General features: G+C 37.0%; 1 protein-coding gene across 1 annotated transcript in view; it reads right to left on the minus strand.

Moving 5' to 3' along the window:
- Nucleotides 1–539: 539 nt before the first annotated feature.
- The window catches only part of LOC131039477 (protein EDS1L-like), a 39,049-nt gene continuing 13,062 nt past the window's right edge, over nt 540–26,526 (minus strand). Inside the window, exon 2 of the mRNA XM_057972251.1 lies at nt 540–1,642. Within this exon, the coding sequence (XP_057828234.1) occupies nt 890–1,642 (753 nt within the window). The 3' untranslated portion in view covers nt 540–889. The remainder of the gene's footprint in view (nt 1,643–26,526) is intronic.

A 26,526-nucleotide genomic window follows, 5' to 3' on the forward strand; every position in this document is an offset into this window, starting at 1 on the left:
ATGTTGGAAAATGAGCTACACCAATAATAAACGATAGTCTTAAATTCAAACTTTAAGCTAATTCAACACTCAAAACTGCACATCTTATGCAAAATAACTAAACCACTTGCAGAAAGCAAATCAAATATCTTACAATTAACAATTAAAATTACAATACAGCAGTAGATCACATAATGCTGTGCTTTTGAATACATTATAATCCATCGTAAAAATAAGAAAAAAAATTATATTACAATATACAATATAATTAGAAATATGACAGCAACAAAATCACAGAAAATGAAACTGTGAAGAACTCTTTGATTTATACATAAACAATACATATTTCTAATTGCAATATAACTCAACATCTTTCTATAATTTCCCAAAACACAATGAACTGAAATATAAAAGACCCATCTTCAACTTACTTTGACACGTTCAATACTAGATGACTCGTCCATCTGAAGATAGTTTAGTTATGAGTTAATTTCAAACAATATAAACAATACATACTACAATATATTAGATAACTTCACCAGACATAATACAGTAAACTTTAGAAAGCAAAAGTCCCACATTTTTTTTTTCAACCATTCAAATTGCATGGAGAGAATTTACATTAGTATTCTCGAATAACCAGAGAAAACATTACTGTGCTGCATTACAAAAGAGTATAAAATAAAGCTATCTACATTCGAGAAGAAAAAAATAAAATAAAATAAAATAAAAATAAAACAAAAACAAAACAAACAAACAAACAAAAACAAACCAAACAAAACCAACCTACAAAAGTAAAATATAAGTTTATGTACCATTCTCCAGGGAGAACGCTTAATTGAAACACAAACATAGTTTAACAACGTCTTTAAGAGGAGCAATTCAAGATCTGATAATAGGAGCACTAGTTTCAGCCTTGAAAAATAGAGGCCATTGGGGAGATTTGTTGGTCTTGTGGGCTGAGCTTCTTCCACCATTTCACAAAACTGGATTCTCCCATCACAACCTCCTCCTTACATAACTCTTTTTTCTCCAACAGCTGCCTCACAATGTTCTGTAAATCGTTGCACCTGGTCCTCTTAACCTCTAGATTTTCCCTTGGATTACTCATTATCCATGAAACTTCTTCAACATGAGCCCAGAATAAGGAGTCCTTTGTTTTACCTGGGATACTATCAAGCACGCCTACCTTCTTTTCTTCGGGTTTTATGTCTGCCAACCACTTTTCAAGAGTTTTATAACGACGAGGCCTTGCATTTCTAATATAATGCCCCGAATCCTCATGCTTGCCCAACCTGTAGTAATTTGCGATGTCCAGAGGCTCCACATAAAGCCTATATTCTGTTCCATCTTTTATCAATTCTTCAATGAATTGGAAGTCATCGGGCACCTGGTGGGTCTCCACCATATCTTCTAACTTGTCATAAAAGGCAGCAAGGTTAAGCCTGTTAAGGTTGGCATGAAAATCTTCTTTCTCCTTTTGTTCCCTGAAAGCGTCATAGTATCCAACGTGCTTGTTCAAACATCTGGTTCTATACTCTTTCACTTTTGTCATATGTCCTTCTAACAACTTTGCCAGTTCATCCTTTAGTTTGTTGCGGTTGTCTATCAGCTTATGTTCCGCCTCTCCTGCAGCTCTCAGTGCAAGTCTAGCTCTTGTGTTCTGCCAACAAAATTAAGAAACATAAAGGACAATTTTAAGTATGTATGTCAAATGTGTAGTATTTCATATATTAAAAAATTTCTTTATAATATATCTGATTATTAAAATACATATAATCTTAATTAATAAATATACATAAAAGAATCTTATTCCACAAAATCAAGTTAAATTAAGATTAAAAATGATCTTTAAAAAGTTAATAAATGGAAAAAAAAAAAAAAACTAATAAGAAAGAAACATCAAATAATGAAAAAAAATACCTTCAAAATAATAAACAAGAATTAAAGATTTTATTTGCACATAAAATTACCAAACTTTCTCCTAAATAAAAGATTTGAAATTGAGTCCTAAAACAATTACAATTGTTCATATGACATGAGTTATGAAAAATCTCAAATTCCTAATTTAAATGAATGCACTCTTTTTAATAAAAAAATTTTAAAAATCAAAACATAAATAACTAATGGTTTTTCTTCTTGTATCAAACAAAATCCAAAAAAATGTTAAAATACTGAGCAATCTATATAGTTAGCATATTTAATAAGACTTCCCATTAAATCCTGTGAAGAAAACTAATATTTTCCTTCCAATTTACTACTTTATACATTTCACATCAACCTTCAACAACAGCTCAAATATGGCTGGCTATTAAATAGAACATTTTGATAGTTTATAAGAACTGGCCTCATTATTTTGGGATTATTTTGGCTTCTATAAAGGACTCGCTAGTAGTTGATGGTTAGAACATGGGGTCGAGTTTAAGATTTCTTTTCAAAAGCCTTGCACTCAACTAGTACAATTTTGATGGAGCTTTCAAACACAACCAAGGTCCTTCGAGGATTGGAATAGTGATAAGAAATCATATGGGAAGCAAGCAATTGGTGCTTTTTCTACCAAAGTTATAGTTTGTACCAACCAATTTGCAAAGGAGACAACTAATTTTCAAGGGATCCTCTTTGAGAAGAATTTGGGTATCCACATTCAGAAGTTTAAGTTGGTTCTTTAAATATCTTTGATTTCCTTTTGAAGGTGCGTACTTCTTGCTACTATTAGTCATCTTGTTGTTGATTCTTAAGTACTTTGGACTCAATTCTTAATGTCAAAATCATGCATGTTTTTCATGAGGGAAACTCTATGACTGATTTCTTTACAAATTGGGAGGTCTCCCATGAGGGATACTCAAGATGGGTGGGGCAATAACCTTCCTATTAAAGTTGAAAAAATATTCAACCATGAATTGTCTAAATTTGGATGTTGTTACATTTAATTCCACCTCCCTTACTCTAGAATCATAAACATTAAGATGTGTAATGAAGAAGATTCATAGCCTTTTGAAAAGCTTCAAATCCTATATTGGTGGAAGCTTCCTAGAGATAAGCTTATTTTAAACAACTTTATGATGTGGACCCTTGTTGTCAAGATAAAGCAATAAATACAAAGTTACAAGTTGGATTAAAGCTTAGAATTCATGGGTGGAGATTGTTATAGAGGAGTCCATCTCCTATGAATTAATTAACAAAAATTCCAAGTTCTAGAAGATTTCATAGAGGGGTAGGCTCACCACATTTATAAAAAGGATTAATGGGTACAAACCCACCCTTTCTATGGAATTTGTGAAGAATAGGAGCTCCAAGGTGGTGAAGATGAGGAGGATTGAGATTTAAGTTTCAGAGAAGGATTTTTGCTCAAATTACTAGGTTGTTTCTTAAAAGAGAAGGCATAACAAGGACAAAGTGCTTTCCTTTTCCTTGAGAGATGAGGAGCAATTGAAGAGGCTTTAGAATAGATATGCTAACATTTAAATGGCTTGTAATAGGACAAAGTAGTGCTCCAAATAATGAGTTATGTCACCCTTGAGGAGCCTTTCCAAACCATATACAACTTTCATTTGACATTGTTGAAGGTTCCATTTCCACCATTCTTCTATTGTGAAATTTTGTATATTATTGTTGTCTTCTCTTGAATACTCAATCTTGAAGAGGTGATCCCACAATAATGTGTTCTACTTTTTAACCCAACTAGGATGCTCAAAACCAACAATTTTCAATCTATGTCAATTATAGGGAACACATGACCAAGAATTAAGGATGATGTAAACCATTTTCTATGTAGATTCAAGCTATAATTATCATTATTTATTATCTCAAACACAAATATTAAACTATGTCATGCAGTATTTCCTAATAATATTCTTGTATATGTAAACAAAGTAGCTTCCAATTGATAAATTTATTATGTAAGGGTGCATAGTAAAAGTTTTAAATTCTTAAAAAAACTATATTTCATGGTTTTCAATTGTCAAGTCTACATTACCAAGTCCGATTCTAAGTTGAAAATCAACTTGATAAGTTTTAATCTAGTTTGAGTCTTGTAAATATGTATCATACTAAAAGGTATACATAGGTAAAAACCATCTTTTTAAAACAAGCTTGTATCTCTTATATGACATACAAATGACACCATCATTTCACCCATTAAAGATTAACTAAATTTGTATACAATCCTTGCGTAAATAGCATGACCAATTCTTATTTGTGGCCTCAAAAAGCTAAAGGTAAAGATTATATATAAATTAAAATTTATAAACTTTTACCCAACCTATTAACTCTTAGACCCAACCCCCATCCCCTTCCAATATCTTATCCCCAGTGGCTAAGAAAAAAAATCTAATTTAATACCTCTCTCTACCCTAAATAACTAATAATGTGGCTATTTTTTTTTTCAAATACTAAATAAATTTAACTAAGAATTAAAATGATATGATATTGTCCCTATAGAGATGCTCCCAAGGTTTAGATGCTTCTCTAATTACATGATATGCTTGTATGATTTAGAATACATTTACTAATCATTTTTTGTTTTTCCCTCTTCTATTAATTCTTTGTATCCTATGGATATGACAAATTGTCAAGGGAGAGGGAGGCAACACATCCTATCACTAACCTTCCTATATTTAGATATGCATATTATAGCAAGCACTTATAAAGAGTTTATCTTATGGATGATATATACACAAAAGACAATAATACATGATCCTCTCCTCAACAAGTCTAATAATTTATATGCAACTTATAGCAATATCCTTTGAGTATTTGAATGTTTACATGTATGTTTATAATATAGTTCAAAAACTCAAACTTGGACTTGACTTGGCAACCCAATATTTTGAGTTCTACTCAAGACTTGACATAGATTTGACAAAAAAATATCTCATAATTACACACAAAAAGAAATCAATGCATTTAGAGAACATAAAAGCCTAATTTGACTATCAATTTGTCATAATTCAAACATTATGTATATATCATTTGACCCTCAAAGTCTCAATGTTAATTTTAGTCACTATGTATGTCATGTTTAGGTGCCAAAAGAGTCCAAGATCAAGCCTCAGGACTTCAAGCCCAAGACTTGGGAATCTTGGAGTAAGACTTGGTTGAGTACTCTCCAAGACTCACCTAGACCCAACTTGAGAGTCTAGTTGACTCAGCTTGGCTAGCTCAGATTCTATCAAGTTTGGCAAGTTTTGTCAAGTAATCAACATGTCTTCAAACTATGCTATTTACTTTGAGCTATGATTGTGTACGGGAAAAGCGGGTCTATTTAACTCAAAATGTGAAAAAAGTGGTCTCAAAGAGGCTTGCTCACACACCCACAGGACTTCTTGGTGCAAGTTATGTAGTCATGAAGAATGACTCAACTTCCCAAGGTTGGTTCCATGGTTCTCTATCTCACAAGGTCTCTCAAGCCAATGCCTTTTCTCTCAAATCACTCAGCAAAGTGACTTAGGGATGGCTAATGCAAAAATGAGGGATGCTTTAGATTGATTTAGTTATGGAAATGCATCCTAAGCTATGCATGATTCTACAAATGCAACAAACTAGATTATAAGATGACAAGATTAGTAGAAACACTATCCTAACATGATATACTAGTTGATGTTCTAAGATAATGATAAAGAAAATACTCTAAAAATGCTTATTTAGACTATTTCCTAATACAAAAGAGACTAAATGTGTTGATAAAATTGAGCATAAATGAGATACTAAAGCTTGCATGGATCCTTAAAATGAAGGAAGGAGGGCTCTATTTATAGTGAAAATAGGGCAATGGATGGCCAGGATTGAAAGATTTAATCAAGGGTCAAGTTTGAAAGTTGGCAATCCATGTTTACAATTTTCACCAATGAAATGGTGACAATTGTCAACATAAGACCAGTTGAGAGGAGAGGTAGGAAGCATTAAATGGTTGAGAAGACCTCATGGTTACCCTAGGGGGTAAGGGTTAAGGTTAGGTTAAGATTATCCATTGGATAAATCTTTTACCCAAAGGATAAACTCTTGTGCAAGGGTTAAAGGGATAACCATGGTCAAAGCAATGAATGCTTGAAGAGACCCCTGGGTTAGATGTGGGTTGAGTTTAGAGAAAGTCTCTAATCATGCTGGAGGGTTGAGTTAACCATTAATGGTTTGGAAGACTTTCAAAGTTAAGTTGTTGAAGCCTTTAATGGTTTTCAAAGACTTTGAGGGTTTGAGAAGTGACTTCCCCTTGCTTAGGGATGTGACAATATTTAGGAGATGGGTTAGGCTAATTTAGAAGTGATTAGAAGAGTCTAGAAGGGGGTTTAGGAGGCAAGTGGGAGCTGTAGGATTTTGCAAGTGGATGAGGAATAAAAGGATTTAATTAAAATAAAATGTTTTATTTCAATTTAGTTGCAATTTGGGAAATTGAATAAATTAGATTTATTCAATTTGGGGTAAACTATTAATTAAATATAAATTTAATTAAAAGTAGAGAGAAGGGGTTTAATTGAATAAATGATTTATTCAATTAAATGACATGAGTGAATTTAACTAGGTAAATTGAATAATTTACTTAATAAAATAGAAGAATGTAGGTAATTTTAATTAAATTAGATTTAACTAAATAAAGGAATGAACATAAAATATTCATTTTAGGAATATGGTCATTTTTATACGTCTACATTTTCCCCCTCTTTGAAGTGACGTGTGTGCACATGTTAATTCAAAGAAAATGATGTGTCATCAAAATTTGATTATGATCAGTGTGATGTCATTTTAAGATTTTCATGTCGTGCCCCGGATTTGATAAGTGATGCCATAGATTTGATAAATGATTTTTGATAATGCCCCCTCGGGAGATGAATCAAAATTTGGAAAATTTGATTTAATTTGATAATTTTGTTTCCATTTTAAAATTTTGTCAATGTGAAATGTGAAAAGTTGATTCATCTCCCGATAATAATGTTTGTTAGGGTTAGACGGAGACCGCGAGCAAGATACATGCCCCATCTCCAAACCTTAATTTCAATTCACCCTATAAAAGGGGAAAAGTGCATTGTTTTGTCTCATTTGTGCTTGTTGACCTTGGAGAGAGAGACTTTTGGAGAGAAAGACAAAATGTCAGTTCCCCTCTCTTCTCATCAATTCGAGTGCGTTCGGAGGTATCAGAGGCCTGTCGTGTATGGACCACCAGTAAGTCAACCTTTTTGACCCGTTTTTGATTTTTGATTTTGTCATTTTTTATCATGTTTTTAATTTTGTCATGCGGATTTTACGTTTTAGCGCATTGAGGTTGTTTTGTAGCGCATACAATAAATTGCATAGCGCATAGGGTTTGTCAAGTTAGGTAGCGTCCGAAAGATATAGGGTAGCGCATAGGTCAACTAGATTAGTGCATAATAGTAGTTTAGCACATTAGGTGCACAGGGTAGCACATTGGGTAAAACGGGTAGCGCATCAGATAAACCTAGCACATAGGGGGATGAGGAGGTCGCATGGGTAGAGCCAGATAGCACGTAGGTGTACCCTAGCACATAGGGTTAGATAGGTAGCGTAAAAAAGGGATAGGGTAGTGCATGGGGTAGTTTCAGCGCATAGGGTAGATTGGATGGTGCATTGGAAGAAATGGGGAGCGCATAGCGTAGGTTGGGTAGCACATGAAGAGTACAGATTAGCGCATGAGTATATTTTTAGCAGGTAGACAAGTTTGTTTAGCACATAGGGAAAAATTTTCTGGTAAAGTGTGATTTTTTCGATGAAGAAAATTGGTAAGTGGAGGTTACTTCTGCTAGCATAGGTGCAAATTATCCGTCTGTGTGTCTATTGTCATAAGTTGTCCAATATGAGTTCCGACATAACTTGATTGGATTTGTGATGTTTCAAGTTATTATAGATTTGATGCGGATTTAGATATGATGTGAAACTTGATTTAGATTTGTTCAAAGTTTTCAAGTTTTAGATATGAATGTATTGGATATGAATTGTGGAGCTTGAGTTGCATTACAAGCTGATATGATTTAAAAACTTGAGTTGTATTACAAGTTGATATGATTTGAAAACTTGAGTTGTATTACAAGTTGATATGATTTCAAACTTGAGTTGTATTACAAGTTGATATGATTTAAAACTTGAGTTGTATTACATGTTGGTATGATTTGATGGATTGATATGATGTGAAACTTGATTTAGATTTGTTCAAAGTTTTCAAGTTTTGGATATGAATGTGATTTTGATATCTATGTTTTGATGAGGAAACTGATATTGGACTTGTTTTTCTTTTTGACAGGAGCGTCTTGGAGTGGTGCAGTCGCATGAGCATTTTCCTAGACCATGGGCATTGATACCATGATTGACACAGGCTGACAGAGACATTATTGATATGTGTGGCTTGACCTCCTTATTAGATATGCCTTGGTTTATTGTGAATCGGGGGTTATTGACAGCACTGGCTGAGAGGTGGCACAGTGACACGAATACCTTTCATTTGGCTACAGGCGAGATTACAGTGACGCCAGAGGATTGCTATCGGATTCTTCAGATTCCTGTGGTAGGTTCATTGCTACCCTATGAGAAGTCGGAGGAGGGTGGGACATAGGCACTATGCTGGATCTTTCAGGATGATATAGTGTGCGGATATGAGATCCCTTGGCAGGAGTTCTTGGATTTGGATTATGCTCCTCTTCCATTAGTACTGGCAGGTTTCATAGGTGGGTTCTTATGTCCCGATCGGAGGTCGAAGGGACTGTCCATAGGATGGGGATTAGTTCTGGAGGAGATGGTGACACAGGGCCGCCGATTTGCATGGGGGTCGACTATGCTGGCCCACTTATACAAGGATTTGCATGAGGTGGTATATTTGGGGTATGGTAGTTTATCAATGGGAGTGACACTGTTACAGGTATGGTGTTGGGAGCATATTCCCGTAGCCAGGCCACTGGTGGATAGAGATAGGCTTGTCGGGTGTGCGTATGCGTATGGATATCAAGGGATAGTTGTCCAGCGTAAGCTGGGCAAGATAGAGCACTAGAGGAGGGTTCTAGATGATATTGATATGGTCGTCTAGTGACCCTATATAGGTTGTGAGGTATGGGCAGAGGATGGGATGGAGATGCCTTATATCTTCATGATCGGATATCTAATAGGGCGGACGCCCTTTGTTATAGAGATATTTCTAGTCACTCGAGTTTTGCAACAGTATGGATGACAGCAGGGGATACCATAGGGGACCTTCTTATATGCTCGATGGAGGCAAGATATACCGGATTGGAGACCCACTCTTGATAGTGCGGTGGAGGTAGAGGAGTTCGTTTAGCTAGCTGGCTAGATATGGAACTATGCCGCTGAGATATTAGATGTAGGCATGACAGAGGAGTTCACCAAATTGTTTGCAGCTCGTGCAGTGGCCAGGATATTAGATCCAATGGAGATGCGTCCCGCTTTTGATGATGATGAGGAGGAGGGAGGTGGTGATGGAGGTTTTCATGATGGGGGAGATGACGGGGGAGAGGGCTGAGGTCGACGAGGGAGAGGAGATCGAGGGAGGATAGGAGACAGAGGTAGAGGTGGAGGGATAGAGGGATTCGGGTGGAGAGAGTGGTACAACAAGCTGTGATGGATAGAGGGAGAGGAGGCTTGGTGATTATGGAGGGGGTGAGGAGAGAGTAGGAGAGGTGATAGAAATGATGGGAGGGACTGATGAGCTGAGACGGTCAGCTCAGTGGAGGAGGATTGATGTGCTACCCCTACCAGTACTGAGGTCAGGGGGAAGGATGGGGAGTACTTCTTCTTAGATGCCCCTTCAGATTTGGATCTTGACTCATCGGAAGGATGCGCAGATTAAGGCCCTACAGCTATCAATATAGCAATTGCAGGCACAACTATTGGCACAACAACGACAGATCACACAGCTGACCACAGAGTGGGATACAGTTTTGGAGCGGTTAGGCTGAGTTGAGGAGCTTGCAGGGAGTTTGCATGGAGCGACAATAGGTGGCCCGATGAGAGACACTTTGAGAGAGCTAGCTTTGAGAGCCAAGGAAGCAGAGTACTATAGGAGGCACTATGAGGATGCAGTGCCCAGGGAGCGCCAAGTTCCGAGTTATACAACCTCTAGATCGAGTTGATCCCAAGAGATGGGGTCGAGGACAGAGAGCAGGGGTGTGACAGGGCCTATTCGGCAAGATCCACCTGGAGATCTAGGTGCTGGGACATCTGTTGCGAGACCATCACCATCTGGAGATAGTCACACCTAAGAGATGTTGTCTCTATTGTATTTTGATTATTTTGTTGTGTTGGGCATAGACATGACATATTTTGTATATTTGATCATTTTGAGATATATATATATATATATGACACCATTTTCTTTGATCCTCATGTGATGTGTTATGGATGATGCTTTATATTATGATGCAATGCTTATGCAATTTTATATGTGATGAATATGATGTGATAATGCAGGATGTATGAGATGTATCTTGAAAATGAGACGTAGGATATGATATGATATGAGATGTATCTTGAAAATGAGATGCATGATATGCAATTAATTTATAATCTGATATGCAACTAATTGTAAAATGATATGCAATTAATTGTAACATGATATGCAACTAATTCAGCATCCTCATTCTGCATTGGTCATCCCAATATAGTCACATGTTTTGCTTTCTTTTGGAGGTATCATCATTGAGCATTGGTTAGTTGGGATATGTTGAAAATTTATACAAGCATAATGGTATAATTGAACCATAATGACCTGAGAAAAATTTACATGATTTTTTGATATTGCAAGATAGCATAAGCGTCAAGGTATAAGTGAACCAAGATGACCTGAATGTTGCTTGCGGATAAACAAACAATATTAAACCATTTGTATGTGCAAAGTGGAATCATGTCTTCAGTGATGTGCTTTGAATCACGTCTCGAGACAAGTTTTTGTACAGTACAAGTGATCACCTCCCAGACAAAAGACTAAAAATATATTGGAGTCCTCGTTACTTTCTCTAGCTTGATGCATCATTGAGAAAATGTAAAGGATCCAATATTTCAAAAAGAGTTCAAATGCAAAAATAGTCAAAACTTCATGCAAGATGCAAACATTTGTTACTTCAGAAAATCATCCATCATGTGTTGTGAATCCGTTAAATGTATCCGTGTTTGATTCTCCTCATGTTTTGTTGAATTTTTGTTCTTGATATGATTTGCCTAGTCTGCTGCAATGCGTGATATGTTGATAGCATAGGATTCAGATCGATGTTGCCCCTAGATAAAGGTATTGCCCACCATGGATATGTACAATGATTAGCAAGCCATGGTGGGATATGATGGAATGATTTGTGATAAACAAGGACAGTGACTACGGTAAGTATGTCCTGGATAATTCTTAGTTTGATAAAGGTGTTGGTCAATGGCCGATAGGACTTGGATGCATGGATACAAAACTTTGATAAAAATAGATGGAGGATCCGTCCTCTCACAATAGTGCTTGTTTTCCAGGTTTTCACTATTTGTTTTTATTGCATCTTTTTCTTTGTTTTTTCTAATTTTTTGATTTTTTTGTATTTTTACTTTTTTCGTGCATTTAGACTACTAAAGTGTAGTATTTCTTCAAATGGATGTTGTTGGTGGGTTCATCGAGCACATCTCCTTCTAAGGTAGTTGTTAGGGTTTCAAACAGATCCGAAGCAAATATGAACTAACAGTTATATGCAGATTTAAATACAAAAGATAAAGGAATAAAATAGGACACAGATAACACAGAGATTTAACGTGGTTCACCCAGAATGGGTTACGTCCACCATACACAGCCATCCAATCTTTCTTATTATCCAGCAAAAATATTACATCAACCTTACAATGCCTTAAGCATCCCAACCGCTTATAACATGCATTTTTAGGGCAAAAACAAAGTCGGCCTTTTTAGGGTTTTTTTTTACAATGTCGGTTTTCATCAAAAAAAACCCAAAAAAGATTTTCTCGGGGGCTCCTGCCCCCGAAGCCTTGCTTTTCTCGGGGGCTGCCGCCCCCAAACCCTGGCAAGGATACGTGCTGAGTGTACAGTACTTTGTTGATCAGTCACCACATTTCAACAATCTCCCACTTGGAGACTGATACTACATGACACCACTGTACATGCAACATCCACTAGATAAAACACTAGGACTCGACTGGTATAAATTCCACAATTATCAATCAAGAAGACCAACAAAAACTGATGAAGAAATCAACTTCTCCTGTGGAACTGCCTTTGTGAACATATCGGTAGGATTCTCACTTGTGTGAATCTTCTCAAGCCATAACTGACCCTCCTCCAAAATAGTCTGGATGAAGTGGTACCTGAGCTGAATGTGCTTTGTCCTTGAATGAAAAGCAAAGTTCTTCTCAAGATGAATGGCACTCTGGCTATCAGTATACAATGGGCTATCCTCTTGTGTCTAACCCAATTCCTCCAGAAAACATTGTAACCAAATCATCTCCTTGCTGGCTTATGTAGCAGCAACATACTCAGCTTTAGTGGTTGAAAGTGCAACAACCTTTTGCAGCCTAGAAATCCAACTGACTGCAGTTCCCCCTATAGTAAAAACATACCCTGTAGTACTCCTCCGTGAATCAATATGACCTGCCAGATCAGAGTCAACAAATCCACTCAGAGCACATTAGATCCTTTGAAACATAATGCCTTCATAGTAGTTCCTTTCAAATACCGAAGAATCCATTTCACAACATTCCAATGTTCCATACCTAGATTACTCATAAACCTGCTCACAACTCCCACTGCATGTGCAATATCTGGCCTTGTGTATACCATTGCATACATCAGATTGCCAACAGCTGATGAATATGGGATGTTAGACATTTTCTTTACCTCTTCCTGTGCCTTTGGGCACATCTCCTTAGTCAATTTGAAATGACTAGCCAAAGGTGTACTAACTGCTTTTGCATCCTACATGTTAAATATTTTCAACACCTTCTTTATATACTCACTTTGGGACAAATTCAAGGTTCTATTTTTCCTGTCCCGTGTAATCCTCATACCGTGAATTTTCTTAGCTACACCCAAATCCTTCATAGCAAATGACATGGCTAATTTTTGTTTAAGATCATTTATATGTTGCATGTTAGACCCATCAACAAGCATGTCATCAACATAAAGCAACAGGATAATATAATTGCCATTATCAAATCTCTTAAAATATACACAATGATCAGAATGACATCTATGATAACTGTGTTCAGCCATGAAACTATCAAATTTTAAATACCATTGTCGGGGTGCTTGCTTTAGGCCATACAGACTTTTCTTCAACCTATACACCAAGTTCTCCTTACCTTTGACCTCATATCCCTGTGGTTGCGACATATAAATTTCCTCCTCCAAATCTCCATGGAGAAAAGTTGTTTTGACATCTAATTGTTCAAGATGTAAATCATCTGTAGCCACAAGACTAAGTATAGTTCTAATTGAAGTCATTTTTAAAACTGGAGAAAATATTTCATCATAATCTATACCCTTTTTCTGTGCAAAATCTTTTACCACAAGTCTGGCCTTATATCTTTTCTGACCTCCTTCCTCCTCCTTCAGCCTATAAACCTATTTGTTAGGCAACGCTCTTTTTTCTGCCGGTAAAGGGACGAAGTCCCAAGTCTTATTTTTCATCAAGGAGTTCATCTCCTCTTTCATGCCTAGCTCCCACTGTTGTTTGGCATCTACCTGCATTGCTTCTTCATATTCTTCTGGTTCACCAGAATCCGTTAATAAAATAGAATACAAAGAAGGAGAAAATCTTTCAGGGGGTCTACTTGACCTCATAGAACATCTAACACTTGTAGGAGTTTGTGGGACAATCTGTTGTTGCTGAGCATCAGGTACTTGTGGCATTTCATTTTCAGGAATCTCATCCAACACCGCATATTCTTGTTTGTCTCGTTCATGCTTCTTTTCCTGCATTTGTTCTTTATACATGACCTTCTCATTGAATATAACATCTCTGCTTCTAATTATTTTCTTATTTTCAAAATCCCATAACTAATAGCCATATTCATCTATCCCATATCCAATGAAGGTACATTTCTAAGATTCAGCATCAAGCTTGGTTTTGTTTTCTTTATCAACATGGACAAAAGCTTCACAACCAAAGGTTTTCAGAAAAGAATAATTTACCTTTTTACCAATCCATGCCTCCTATGGAATACCACCATCTAAAGGGATTGAAGGTCCTCTATTTATCAAATAGACAGCAGTATGTACAACATCTACCTAAAAATGTAAGGGCAATCCAGCATGCAATCTCATGCTCCCAGCATGCAATCTCATGCTCCTTGCGCGTTCCATGATAGTCCTATTCATTCTCTCCGACACACCATTTTCCTGTGGAGTTCCTGGAACTATCTTCTGCTTTCAAATCCCATTTAAGGAGCAGTAATCTTCAAATGTTTTTCTGCAATACTCACCTCCATTATCCGATCTGAGACACTTCAACTTTTTCCCTGTCTCATTCTCAACCAAAGCTTTCCATTTCTTAAAAGTTTCAAAAACATCTAATTTTTGTTTTAGGAAATATACCCATGTTTTTCTGGTTGAGACATCAATAAAAATAACATAATAACAAGAGCCACCAAGAGATGATACCTGAGCCAGTCCCCATACATCTGAATGCACAAGCTCTAACTTCTCACTCTTCTTCTCTTTCCCAACCTTGAGAAATCTGACTCTTTTATGTTTGCCATAAACACAGTTTTCACAGAACTCTAAATCAATCTTCCTTAGTCCTGGCAATAGATTTTTGGAGTGAAGGATTTTCATCCCTTTCTCACTCATGTGCCCAAGCCTATGGTGCCACATTATCAAATCTGTTCTTGCAACATCTATTGTTGTTGTCCCTGCAATAACTTTATATGTAGTAGCTAAGGTAGAGTAAGTGTTACCAGTACACAGATATAATGTGCCTACCTTCACACCTTTAGCTACTACTAATGATCCTTTACTGACCTTCCACATACTATCTGAGAGGGTAACTATGCAACCTTCACTACCTAGTTGCCCAGTAGAAATTAAATTTCTTCTTAAATTAGGAACATGTCTTACCTCCTGCAGAAACCAGTCATTTCCATTCTGCAACTTGATCTTTATCTTTCCTTTTCCAACAATTTGACAGGGCTCATCATCACCCAAATATACCTGTCCAAAATCACCTTGAACATAATCTAGAAAATATTTTCTATGGGGTGTAGAATGAAATGAAGCCCCAGAATCTATTACCCAGGAATCATTAACATTATCCAAACATAAGATTAAAGCATCTTGTAAAGTATTACTTGCAATATTAGCTTCCTTGCTATCCTTTTCATTTTTGTCTCCTTCTTTGTTTTTCCAAGACCAACAATCTTTCTTTAGATGACCAGGCTTTTCGCAGTACCAACAATCTTTCTTTCCTCTAGATTGAGAGCATCCTTTCTTTGACTTCCCTCATGACTTCTCATTCCTAGGGCCTTTTCCTCTTTCCTTTGATCTTCCTCTGTTCTCCACGTTCAAAACACTACCTAATGATGTTGGAGTCTCACCTATGCTTTTCCTTCACATTTCCTCGCTTAGGATAACACCAACAATATCATCAAATACCAAAGTATTTTTACCAAAGACAGAGTTACTTATAGCCATAACCAAGCTATTCCAGCTTTCTGGTAAAGAACATAAAATCAAGAGAGCCCTAACCTCTTCTGCAAAGGTAATTTTTACCGAAGATAGTTGACTGGTAATTGTATTAAATTCATTTAAGTGCTCTGCTACAGATCCTCCCTCACTCATTTTCAAATTAAACAAACGCTTCATAAGAAATACCTTATTCAAAGCCGAGGGTTTCTCATACAACTTTGCCAATGTCGCCATCAAATCTACAGTCATTTTTGCTTCTGTTATATTGAATGCTATAGACGGTGCAAGGCACAACCAAATGGATCCCAGTGCCTTTCTATCTAAAATGTCCCACTCTTCATCTGACATTGTGGTCACTTTCTTTGCCTTTCCTTCCAATGGCCACCACAAATCCTTTTGATATAGGTAATCCTCCATCTGCATTTTCCATAACTGATAGTTCTGGCCGTTAAACTTTTTGACCTTGAATTTGGAATCCTCCATTGCTCCCACTCAAATCTGAGAGTCTTGCCAATTTAGAGAAAACCTCGCTCTGATACCAATTGTTAGGGTTTCAAATAGATCCGAAGCAAATATGAACTAACAGTTATATGCATATTTAAATACAAAAGATAAAGGAATAAATTAGGACATAGATAACACAGAGATTTAACATGGTTCACCCAGAATGGGTTACATCCACCATACACAGCCGTCCAATCTTTCTTATTATCCAGCAAAAATAGTACATCAACCTTACAATGCGTTAAGCATCCCAACCGCTTATAACATGTGTTTTTAGGGCAAAAACAAAGTTGGCCTTTTTAGGGTTTTTTACAATGTCAGTTTTCATCAAAAAAATACCCAAATAAAAATTTCTCAAGGGCTCCCACCCCTGAACCCCCGCTTTTCTCAGGGGCTGCCGCCCCTGAACCCTGGCAAGGATACGTGCTGAGTGTACAGTACTTTGCTGATCAGTCACCACATTTCAACAATAGTTAGTTGATAGGTGCCTGATCCATAGGCTAAGATGATGACATATGGACCCAACCAGTTAGGTTCAAACTTCCCTTTCTTTTCCTGATCCTATTGATTTCTAGGATTTTCTTTGAGTACTAGATCACCTATTTTTAAGTTTCTAGGGAAGACCTTGTGGTTGTAGCTTCTGCACATGCGTTGTTGATATTCTTTGAGATGAGTGTGGGCATGTTGGCATCTTTCATCTAGAAGTTAAAGTTCTTGTAGTCGGTTAACTCGATATTCTTCATCTGGGATTAAGCCTTTCAAAGAGACTCTGAAAGATGGAATTTCTACCTCCAAAGGTAAAATTGCTTCTGATCCATACACCAATGAATATGGTGTAGCTCCTGTCGGTGTGTGGATGCTAGTTCTATATGCCCAAAGTGCTGGATTGAGTTGTACATGCCAATCTTTGCCTACATCATTGACTGTTTTCTTTAAAATTTTCAATATCATTTTGTTGGATGCTTCTGCCTGACCATTTCCCTGTGGGTAGTATGGTGTAGAGAAATGATGTTGGATTTTGAATCGTTCACATAGTTTTCTCACATCCTGATTTTTGAAAGGTCGCCCATTATCTGTGATGATGGAACTTGGAATGTCATATCTGCAGATCAGATAATTAAGGATAAAAGAGGCAATTTGTTTCCCATTCATTATGGTCATGGGGACTGCTTTAATCCACTTGGTAAAGTACTCTGTTGTAGTGATAATGAACTTGTGCCCATTTGACGATGAAGGATGAATTTTGCCGACTAAGTCTAGTCCCCACTGACAAAAGGGCCAAGATATTGTGAATGGATGCAGTTCCTATGCTGGTGCATGTATAAGATTGCCATGGATTTGGCATTTAGGACACTCTTTGCAAAGTGATAAGAATCTTTTTCCATTGTCGGCCAATAATATCCCATTCTTAGAAGCTTTTTAGCAAGATTAGTACCACTGGAATGTGTGTCACATATACCTTCATGAAGCTCGTGTAAATCAGAGTCAGATTCATTATGATCAAGGCAACGAAGAAGAGTGTCATCTAGACCTCGACGATAAAAAGTATCAATAGTAAGGGTATAATGGGTAGCTTGTCGGATAAAGTTAGGTTTTTGGTTTTGGGACAAGTCAATGGGTAGGATATTGGACTTAAGATACTCATATATTATTCCATATAAGGGGGACTCTAAACCAGTTAAGGCGTAGATGATCGGCGATGCGGAATTGTCATAGGCTGGGGAAAACAGTTGCTCTACCAGGAATTCATAACAAGATTGTTGCTCTGGAATTTGCAGTAGTAAAGCGATAGTAGCCATTGCATCGGCTGCTCTGTTGTCCAAACTTGGTATTTGTGTGAAGCTGATGTGTACAAAGTACTATTTGAAGTCATCCACCATTCTTTTGTAGGGTAGCAACTTTTCATCTTTCATCTGATAGTCAACATTGATCTGATTGATAACCAGTTGTGAATCTCCGTAGACCTTTAGTTCTGTGATTTTCCATTCACAGCTATCTTGATTCCTGTGACCAGTGCTTCATACTCAGCAATGTTATTTGTGCATGGAAACATAAGTCTGTAGGATCTTAGTATGGTGTGTCCTTCTGGAGTGATGAATAAAATGTTGGCACCTGAGCTGTGTTGGGTAAATGATCCATTAAAGTATAGGGTCCATTGTTTTGTAGAGATAGCAAGAACGTTCCTGTCTGGAAATTTGATCTCCATTGGTTGTTTACCAGGTAGTGGTGCTTCTGCTAGTTTATTTTCTATTACTTGTCCCTTGATAGCTCTTTGCTCCATGTAGTGGATATTAAATTCACTGAGAATCATGACCCATTTAGCCAATCGGCCTATAAGAGTTGCTTTGCTGAGTAAATATTTGAGAGGATCAATTTTTGCGACTAGCTTAATTGTGTGAGCTAGCATGTAGTGGTGGAATTTTTGAGAGGCGAAGATCACAGCGAAACAGGCTTTCTCAATAAATGTGTAATTGAGCTCATAGTCGTTCAATGTCCTGCTGATGTAGTATATTGCTCGTTCCTTGCCTTGTTGATCTTCTTGTGCTAATAGTGCCCCCAGAGATTTATCTATTGTCAAAATGTAGAGAATAAGTGGCTTTCCTGCTATCGGTGGTACTAGATTTGGTGGGTTCATCAGATATTACGTGATTTGATAGAAGGATTTGGCACACTTGGCTTCCCATCTGAATGGTACATTTTTATGTAGTAGATGATTGAATGGTAGACTTTTATCTGCTAGCTGAGGGATGAATCACCTAATTGATTGAAGTCGTCCTTGTAGAGATCTAAGTTGGTTGATATTATTTGGTGGTGGCATTTCCATGATGGCTTGTTCCTTTGCTGGATCCACTTCAATTCCCTTTTCTGAGACTATGTAGCCTAACAGTTTGCCTGATGTAACCCCGAAGACACACTTCTTAGGGATGAGCCTAACTTGGAATTTTTCCAATCGTTCAAAAATATTTTCTAAGATGCTTAGATGTTTTGCTATGTTGAAGGATTTAGCTAGTAAATCATCCATATAGTCTTCCATGAAGGTATGCATCATATCATGAAAGATTGTTGTCATTTCTCATTGATAAGTTGCCCCAGCATTCTTTAAGCCAAAAGGCATGACATTCCAATAGTATGTTCCCCAAGGACAGGTGAATGTTGTTTTATCTTGATCCTCTAGAGCGATCTTGATTTGGTTATATCCTGAAAAACTATCCATTAGTGATAACATTGCATGGCCTGCTATGAGGTCTACAATTATGTCAATACTTGGTAAAGGAAAGTCATCCTTTGGACAGACGTTGTTTAAATCTCTAAAATCTATGCATATTCTGATACTGCCATCTAGTTTTGAAACTGGCACAATGTTTGAAATCCATTCAGCATAGTCAATAGGTCGAATAAATCCGACATCTAATAGTTTCTTTAGTTCAGCTTTGACCATTAGTGCCACATGTGGATAATTCTTTCATAGTTTTTGCTTAACTGGCTTAGCTCCTAGAGCCATAGACAAGTGATGCATGATTAATTATGGATCAATCCCAGGCATATCTGCGTATGACCAAGCAAAGTTGATTTGCTTTTCTTTGAAGAATTTAATAAACTCTGATCTTTCTTCCTTTGTTAGAGAATCTGCCAGGTGTATGTTTTTGGCTGCTTCTGTAGTACCAATGTTGATTGATTGAGTGGGTTCAATCAATATGGGTGATCGCTCCTGATAATGTTCAGGAAGAGTGTCAAGTCTCCCATCTTTAGGTGCCTTAAAAAGATTTTCACCCTCAGATGCGTCCTTTATTTTTACTTTTTTATGATCTAGAGTTGCCATTGACTGGTTTTCAGCATCAAATCCTTTATTTGGTTTATTTTTGCAACTGAGAGACTTGGCACCCTCCTGATTGCAGACATCACTATTCCATTCACTGGTAGAGTCTGTTTCCGGGTTGATGGTACATAAGTAATGGATAATGGATTCATCATTCGGGAAAATTGGTATATCATGAATTTTGGGTTCATCCCAGTCTATGAGGTTCGGAAAGACAAGTGGTAAGGAACCGTTTGGTGGATCAAGTTCTGTTGCTGTAAGTGTTAGGATAGAGGTTTCATTGTGATTGGTTTGGGTGTTAAAGAAGTCAAGGATTCCGTTGAGGTCTCTGATGGTATCATCTTCCGTATAGACTTGTCCATAATGTTGCTGCTCACTTTCCTTAACATCATAGATATTCTATGGTCCAGATTCAAGTAGCCTAATTCTTGTGCTATGTTCTTCTTGAGAAAGGGATATAGAACTAGTATTTTCAATAGTATCTTTAGTAGCATTTGAGCAGCTACCCCATTCATATTTATTGGAATCAGTCTCAGAAGTATCATCCCAGATTCTATTAGTGTTGTGAACTGGTATGTTATATGGTGAAAATAGGTCTTTGATGATTGAGATAAGTTTGATATTTTTCTCTGATTCTGTGTCAGATCCTGCTTCGACCTTTTGTATTTGTTCATATACAGTCCCTCCTTGGGGAGGAATGATGTTATCAGGAGATGATACTGCTTTGTTGGATATATGTTCTTGAATATGATTGACTTCTGTAGATGTTGTCTTCTTGTGAATGATGGACTCCCCTTGATGTTGCTTCCTTTCTTGATGTTCACGTTCCTTACAGATTGTCTCTGCTGACTCAAATAGTGCTTCTTGCCAGGATTCTTCTTTGTACTTCTTCTTTGCTTTCCACTGAGGTTTTTGATATTTGCATGGTACCTTCTTTGGTAGTAGAGTGAATTCAAAGCCCAATCCCTTTTTGTCTTTACTAAATTGTGAAGGAGGATCCAATGGTTCTGTGACACCTTCCTGATGCTTAGCAATAAGTCCTTTGCCATTGTATCCCATTTACTGCATGATTAAGTAGCCTTTTCCATATAGGTGTGTGGGTATAGCTACTTCCACAATAGCTGCTTTGTCTTCTTCCTCTCATGTGCTAAAGTGTCGAGTTGAATGAATGTGCCATCGAACATGGATGGGATGAGTTTCTCGATGTGTTGATGCTATAGATAATCCATGAGATCTAGGTGATGTGGGTAAGTTATTCAAACACATGGGTTCCAAAGAGTATTCCCCCATACCTTGTTCCATGATTTTCATTTTCTGCTTGAAATCTCTAGGTAATGATTTAGACTTCTCTTGTTCAAGATCTGGTGCTAAGGAATTCTGTTTCTCTCTATTATGTGGAACCAAACTGTACTAGGATGCCCCCATTGCATTACAATGTTGAAATGGATTGTGATCGGCAGATATAGAAATCTCCTGCCCATTATAGGGGAATTTGACACACTTGTGATATGTAGAAGGCACTGCTTGCATTTCATGTATCTAGGGTTTGTTAGGCCCAATATGGAAAGCTAATGTACTGAGAGGGGAGGGATGAATCAATACTTTAAAACATTTCTTCAACAATATCTTTACTATTATGCATAAACCGAATAGTGCAGTAACATAATATAAAAATAAAAAAAATAGATAACAATCATACATGATTCACTCCATAACACATATATTTTGGTTACACAGAAACTCTTGGTTAGAGAGAAAAACTGTGATGGGGATGGCACCCACAACTTCACTACTGCAATAATAAAGAGTGCCCAATTAGAGCTACATATTTAGCTATTTCTGATAGCTTACCCTGTTAGGAGTAACAAGATCTGTTAGATCTACCTTGCTAAAGGATTTTACAACACTTCATCTAAATGTTGCACCTGGTTAGAGGCTTTACAATTTATAGACTTGATTAGAGTCTTTTACCCTGTTAAAGGTTTCTCTTTCAACTTCACAATATTACAATAAAATCATTACAAATATCTGCAACTTTACATCTGAAATGTTATAGCAGATTCTATGTGCTTAGAATAGATTACCTTGCTTATAGCATACCTCGGTAACCCATATAGTAACTCAGTAAACCCTTTTGTTTACGCTATTCTTCGACTATTCTCTAAAAACCTTCTCGGTGACCTTTGTGTCTCTGTAACAGTCTTCTTACACTCATGCACACACCTTTAACTCTTAACTCATGCTGTATAAATAGATCTCTTATGACGGTGATCTAATTCATTGCTTTGATCTTACAAACATGATTTATTGAATGAATAATTATGTAGAATATTTCATTGGTTAGATAACCTCAAAATCATACACAATCTTTAAGTGCAATTTCCAATGTGATAACAGTTAGATGTGCCTCGATCTTGTAACATGTTTTCATATGCATGTCTAGGTTCAATGAATCTGGTAACACGTTTCACTCAGTGTAAATCAACTTGGTGTGTCTTCTTTGCTGCTTGGTAGACATGAAATGATACTCGGTAGACAGCTCGGTGTATACTGTGTTCTATGACTGCTTTCTTCTGTAACCGACTAGACTGTACATACCGACTGAATATTTCGATAATAGATAACCGACTAGAGTATATAGTATAACTTTGACATAAAACTAATGGCAATCTGATAAGTAGTAACAATCTCCCCTTTTGACATTAGTTGAGATGTTTGACAAAAACTACTTTCAAAGTTATAACTCAAAAATCTATATACTTTGCAAAATGACTATACTGACAGTATATACAATAGTCAATAAAATAATATATCAGATATAGTCCCCTTGTCGATATACTGTACATAACTCTGATTTTGCATGCTTGGTGATCTATTCTTGTTCTTTGCTTGCTATTTTGTATACTGCTCTTGGATACTCTTCTTATTCTGCTCAGTATACTCCCCCTATATACTATACTCGAATACTATATCATTCTCTCAATACTGTATCAAAACTGTATCACTCCCCAAATATATCATATTGCTCCCCCAAGACTATCATATTACTCCCCATTTTTGACAAACATCAGGACTTAATTTCCATCCGGGGGCAGTAACTGGTCAAAAATAGATTTGTATGTGGTCCGGGCATCGATGAGAGCGACAGAGAGTGCATCCTTTACACTGTCCATTAAAGAATTTTGTGCTTGAATATCAGCCAATAGTGATATTAAGCCATCTAGAGTGCTTCCCTCTTAAGTAGTAGATAGGTATGTGGCTTAGTTGATATGTTCTTGGACTGATGAAAGATGTGGAAGGAATAATGTCTAAAGTGTCATTATTTCCATCTGGATCTTGTGTTATTCATTTCTTAAGTCCAATTGTTGAGCCATGAGCTGTTGAAGCTTTGTATAAAAATTCTGAATTGAATTTGGCTATGTGGTCAAGTTGCTTGAGAGATCGGTGATCTCTTTCTCAATTGCCTCTATTTTATTCTTAATGTCTTTAATGAATAAAGAAAATGTGCAGAGTTTCTGAAATAAATAATGAATGTGCTTGAGTTGAGGAGTCAACTCAGCAATAAATTTGACAAGTTTAACTTTGCCAATAGCGATAGCTTTTTGTACCTCTTCTACCATTTTGGCAGTGAGCTCTTTGTCTTTCAGCTTGCTCAAATACCCTGATGCATCTACTCTAGATGTTTCTATCTTTATTAGGAGTTCATCCAGTTGAATGTGGATGGTTGCATCTGTTGATACTATAGCTTCAGGTAGCATATCTATTAGGAATTCTTTTACCTTCTGAAGTACCTTATTTTTCTTTTTGCTTCTCTTGTTCGGCCTTTGCTTTGCACGGTTCACCAAAATCAATGAATGCTTGCCCTTTCAATTTTGATATATCAACATTGGGAAACACTATTGGTTTTGACAAATCAAGTTTAAAACTATGCTTCTTCACTTTCTTTTCTTTGTCTTTCATCGATGGAATTAAGACAATATCTTGTGAGGCTTGATTACCCTCGGTAGGTTGCTCGATAGAGGCAACACTTTGATCGGTTCTTTTAGTCTCTGTAGAATCCTTTGGTGTCTTGATACTTGGTGTCTCAGTTGCAACATTCTTAGTTCCATAAGGTTCTTGAGATGTCTGCTCTTGAGTAGTACCTTCTCCTGTTGCAGATTTGTGACCTCCGGTGCCTTGATCTGTATCTTGAGGAGTTTCGGTTGAGACAGGTTGCTTGATCGGTGGATAAGGGTGAACTTGTTCCAAGACGGATTCACTAGATACATTTTTTGCATATGTAGTGCCTTCTATCATTTCCTGCTCTTGTGCTTCTGTATCCATGACATCTTCATCTATTTGAATGGTGTCAGCAGGGTCTTGTTCGGTAGCATCAAGACCTTGCTTGGTGACATCAGGATCGTGCTCAATGACATCAACGATTTCAACTGTAGCTTGCTCACCGGCATCCTTGATTTTGAAGATTTCCTACCACTTTGCTTTTGTCTCATTTTCTACGTCAATATATAGCCCATTCATCAGTTTTAAGGCTCTTTGTTTGACAAGAAACTTTGAATTGTAGGTTGTCAGATGTTCCTTTATTTCAGCTACTGACATATCAGGAAAGAGATGGACTAGACTTCTTTCTCTGATTTGTTTCTCTGAGTCCATTGCATACTTCTAGCTATTATCAATATGCAGATATAGTTCATTTGGAAGTGACTTAACTAGTTCTAATGGAGCTAACCAAAACTTTAGAAGTGTGCAGATGATAGCTTCTTCAATTTGTCTCTTTTCATCATTGTTCCTAGTTTCATACTTAACATATCTAAATCATCCAAATCCACCATATTCTTTCAGATTAGCACAGAAGTTTTCAACACTATGTACATTTACCTTCTTGCTCTTGACAATCTGGAATTTGCTTGCATCCTCTGATTTGGTATCACTAGACTCTTTGGTCAAAATGAGTCTCCGAGTAGATTTCTTGTATGTCTTTGTTACCTTGGGAACAATAACACTCCTTGTCTTCTTACTCGGTGAGGTTGCAGATGCTCTAGTGTTAGGTCGTTTTACTGGAGGTGGAGTCGGTGAGACTTTTGATGCGTCTCGTTTCTTTCTCTTTAACACTTTACCCTTAGGCAATTCACTACTCAGTGTTATAGCTACCTCTTGGGCTTCAGATTCCTCTTCGGTAATGGCAATGGTGCCTTTGACAGGTGTAGAGGAAGAGTCTTCTCCGAATTTCTCAGACAATGCCTTAATCATCTTTGTTGCCTTTCTTGTAGCTTTGGGTACTACAATATTCATCTTTACCTTTTCTTTTACTTCCTCATAGGTACCATACCTTAGCTCAGTAGCATGTATGGGCAATGTAAGAAATGCATCAATCTGTTGTTTAGTGATGTCAAAATCAATCTCGTAACCCATTGGTGACAAAGATTGAGTCCTCGGTTCCACAGCATTTACATAACAATAATCGATGTCAACTTCGAAACATATATCATTTTTGTATTTTTCTACTAGCTAGGGTGGTATCCTATATCTGTTATGCATTTTCTCTTGAAATTTATTGAAGTAATCATCCATGATATCATTGAAATTATCTCCTAACTTCTTAATGAAGTCATTAATCTGATGGGTGATTGGTCGATGTAGCTGCCAAACAACTTTACCGACAAATGGAAAGAATTTTTCAAAGTAGAAAAATATGCATACCAGTAGTGATCCAAACTTTAGAGTATTAGCCAAGTTATTCTTCTTCAGCTTCCTGATGGTGTTCAGATTTTCAAATGGGTTCTTCAGCAATACCTCGCAAAGGTCAATTTTCATTCCCTTTTTCACAATTTTGTATGCCAAGTCTACTGCTGCACAAGGATCACTGTTTTCTCTTGCCGATTGGAAGAAATAGTAGCCTATTACTCTAATGGCAAATTTTAATTCTTCATCAGTGACATTATTCAGTTTCAATCCTCTGCAATCAAATTCCACTCTAGTTAAACTAATCAATTCCTTCTGTGATATCATCTTCTGGGCTCGGGCATGATCATAGATATGGTAACCGGTAATCAGATGAATGATTTTCTTGGTAATCTTGAATGGTTGCTCTTCTAGCCACATGAAATCATCGTGAACTCTGCTCAAAACAAACTTGACCCACTGGAGCTTGAACACACGAGGATAGGTTAGGGCTTTAGTTAATCCCTTGACTTTGATGTGCTCATACTTGCTGTTCAATATACTATTTGTACATAGCTCCTCATAGGTGTCTCTAATTTCAACATGACTGAGTTCTTCAACACGACATTTGGTGAAGAATCTCACATCTTCGACTAGTAACACTCTGTCCAGGATGAGTGAAAAGGCGGTTTTGTCATCCGGTTCAGAAGCGACTTTAGGAGTCAAAGAGTATTTTAGTGAGGGCTTCTCTACATTCTTGACAACTATGGGATCTTGGATCTTGGGCGCCATTTGAAGATTTCAGATAAAAAACTAACAAAGAGTCCTTAGGGTTTCAGGATTTCAAACGATAGATGCTTTATACTTAGCAGATAATGGCAACTAGATACGCTTGGTAAACTAGCTTAACAATGTGTTGAGATTTGATGTAAATACCTTGAATTTTCTTTGT

Source organism: Cryptomeria japonica, chromosome 9 (genome assembly GCF_030272615.1).
Source record: "Cryptomeria japonica chromosome 9, Sugi_1.0, whole genome shotgun sequence".
In the NCBI taxonomy this organism is placed as follows: domain Eukaryota; kingdom Viridiplantae; phylum Streptophyta; class Pinopsida; order Cupressales; family Cupressaceae; genus Cryptomeria; species Cryptomeria japonica.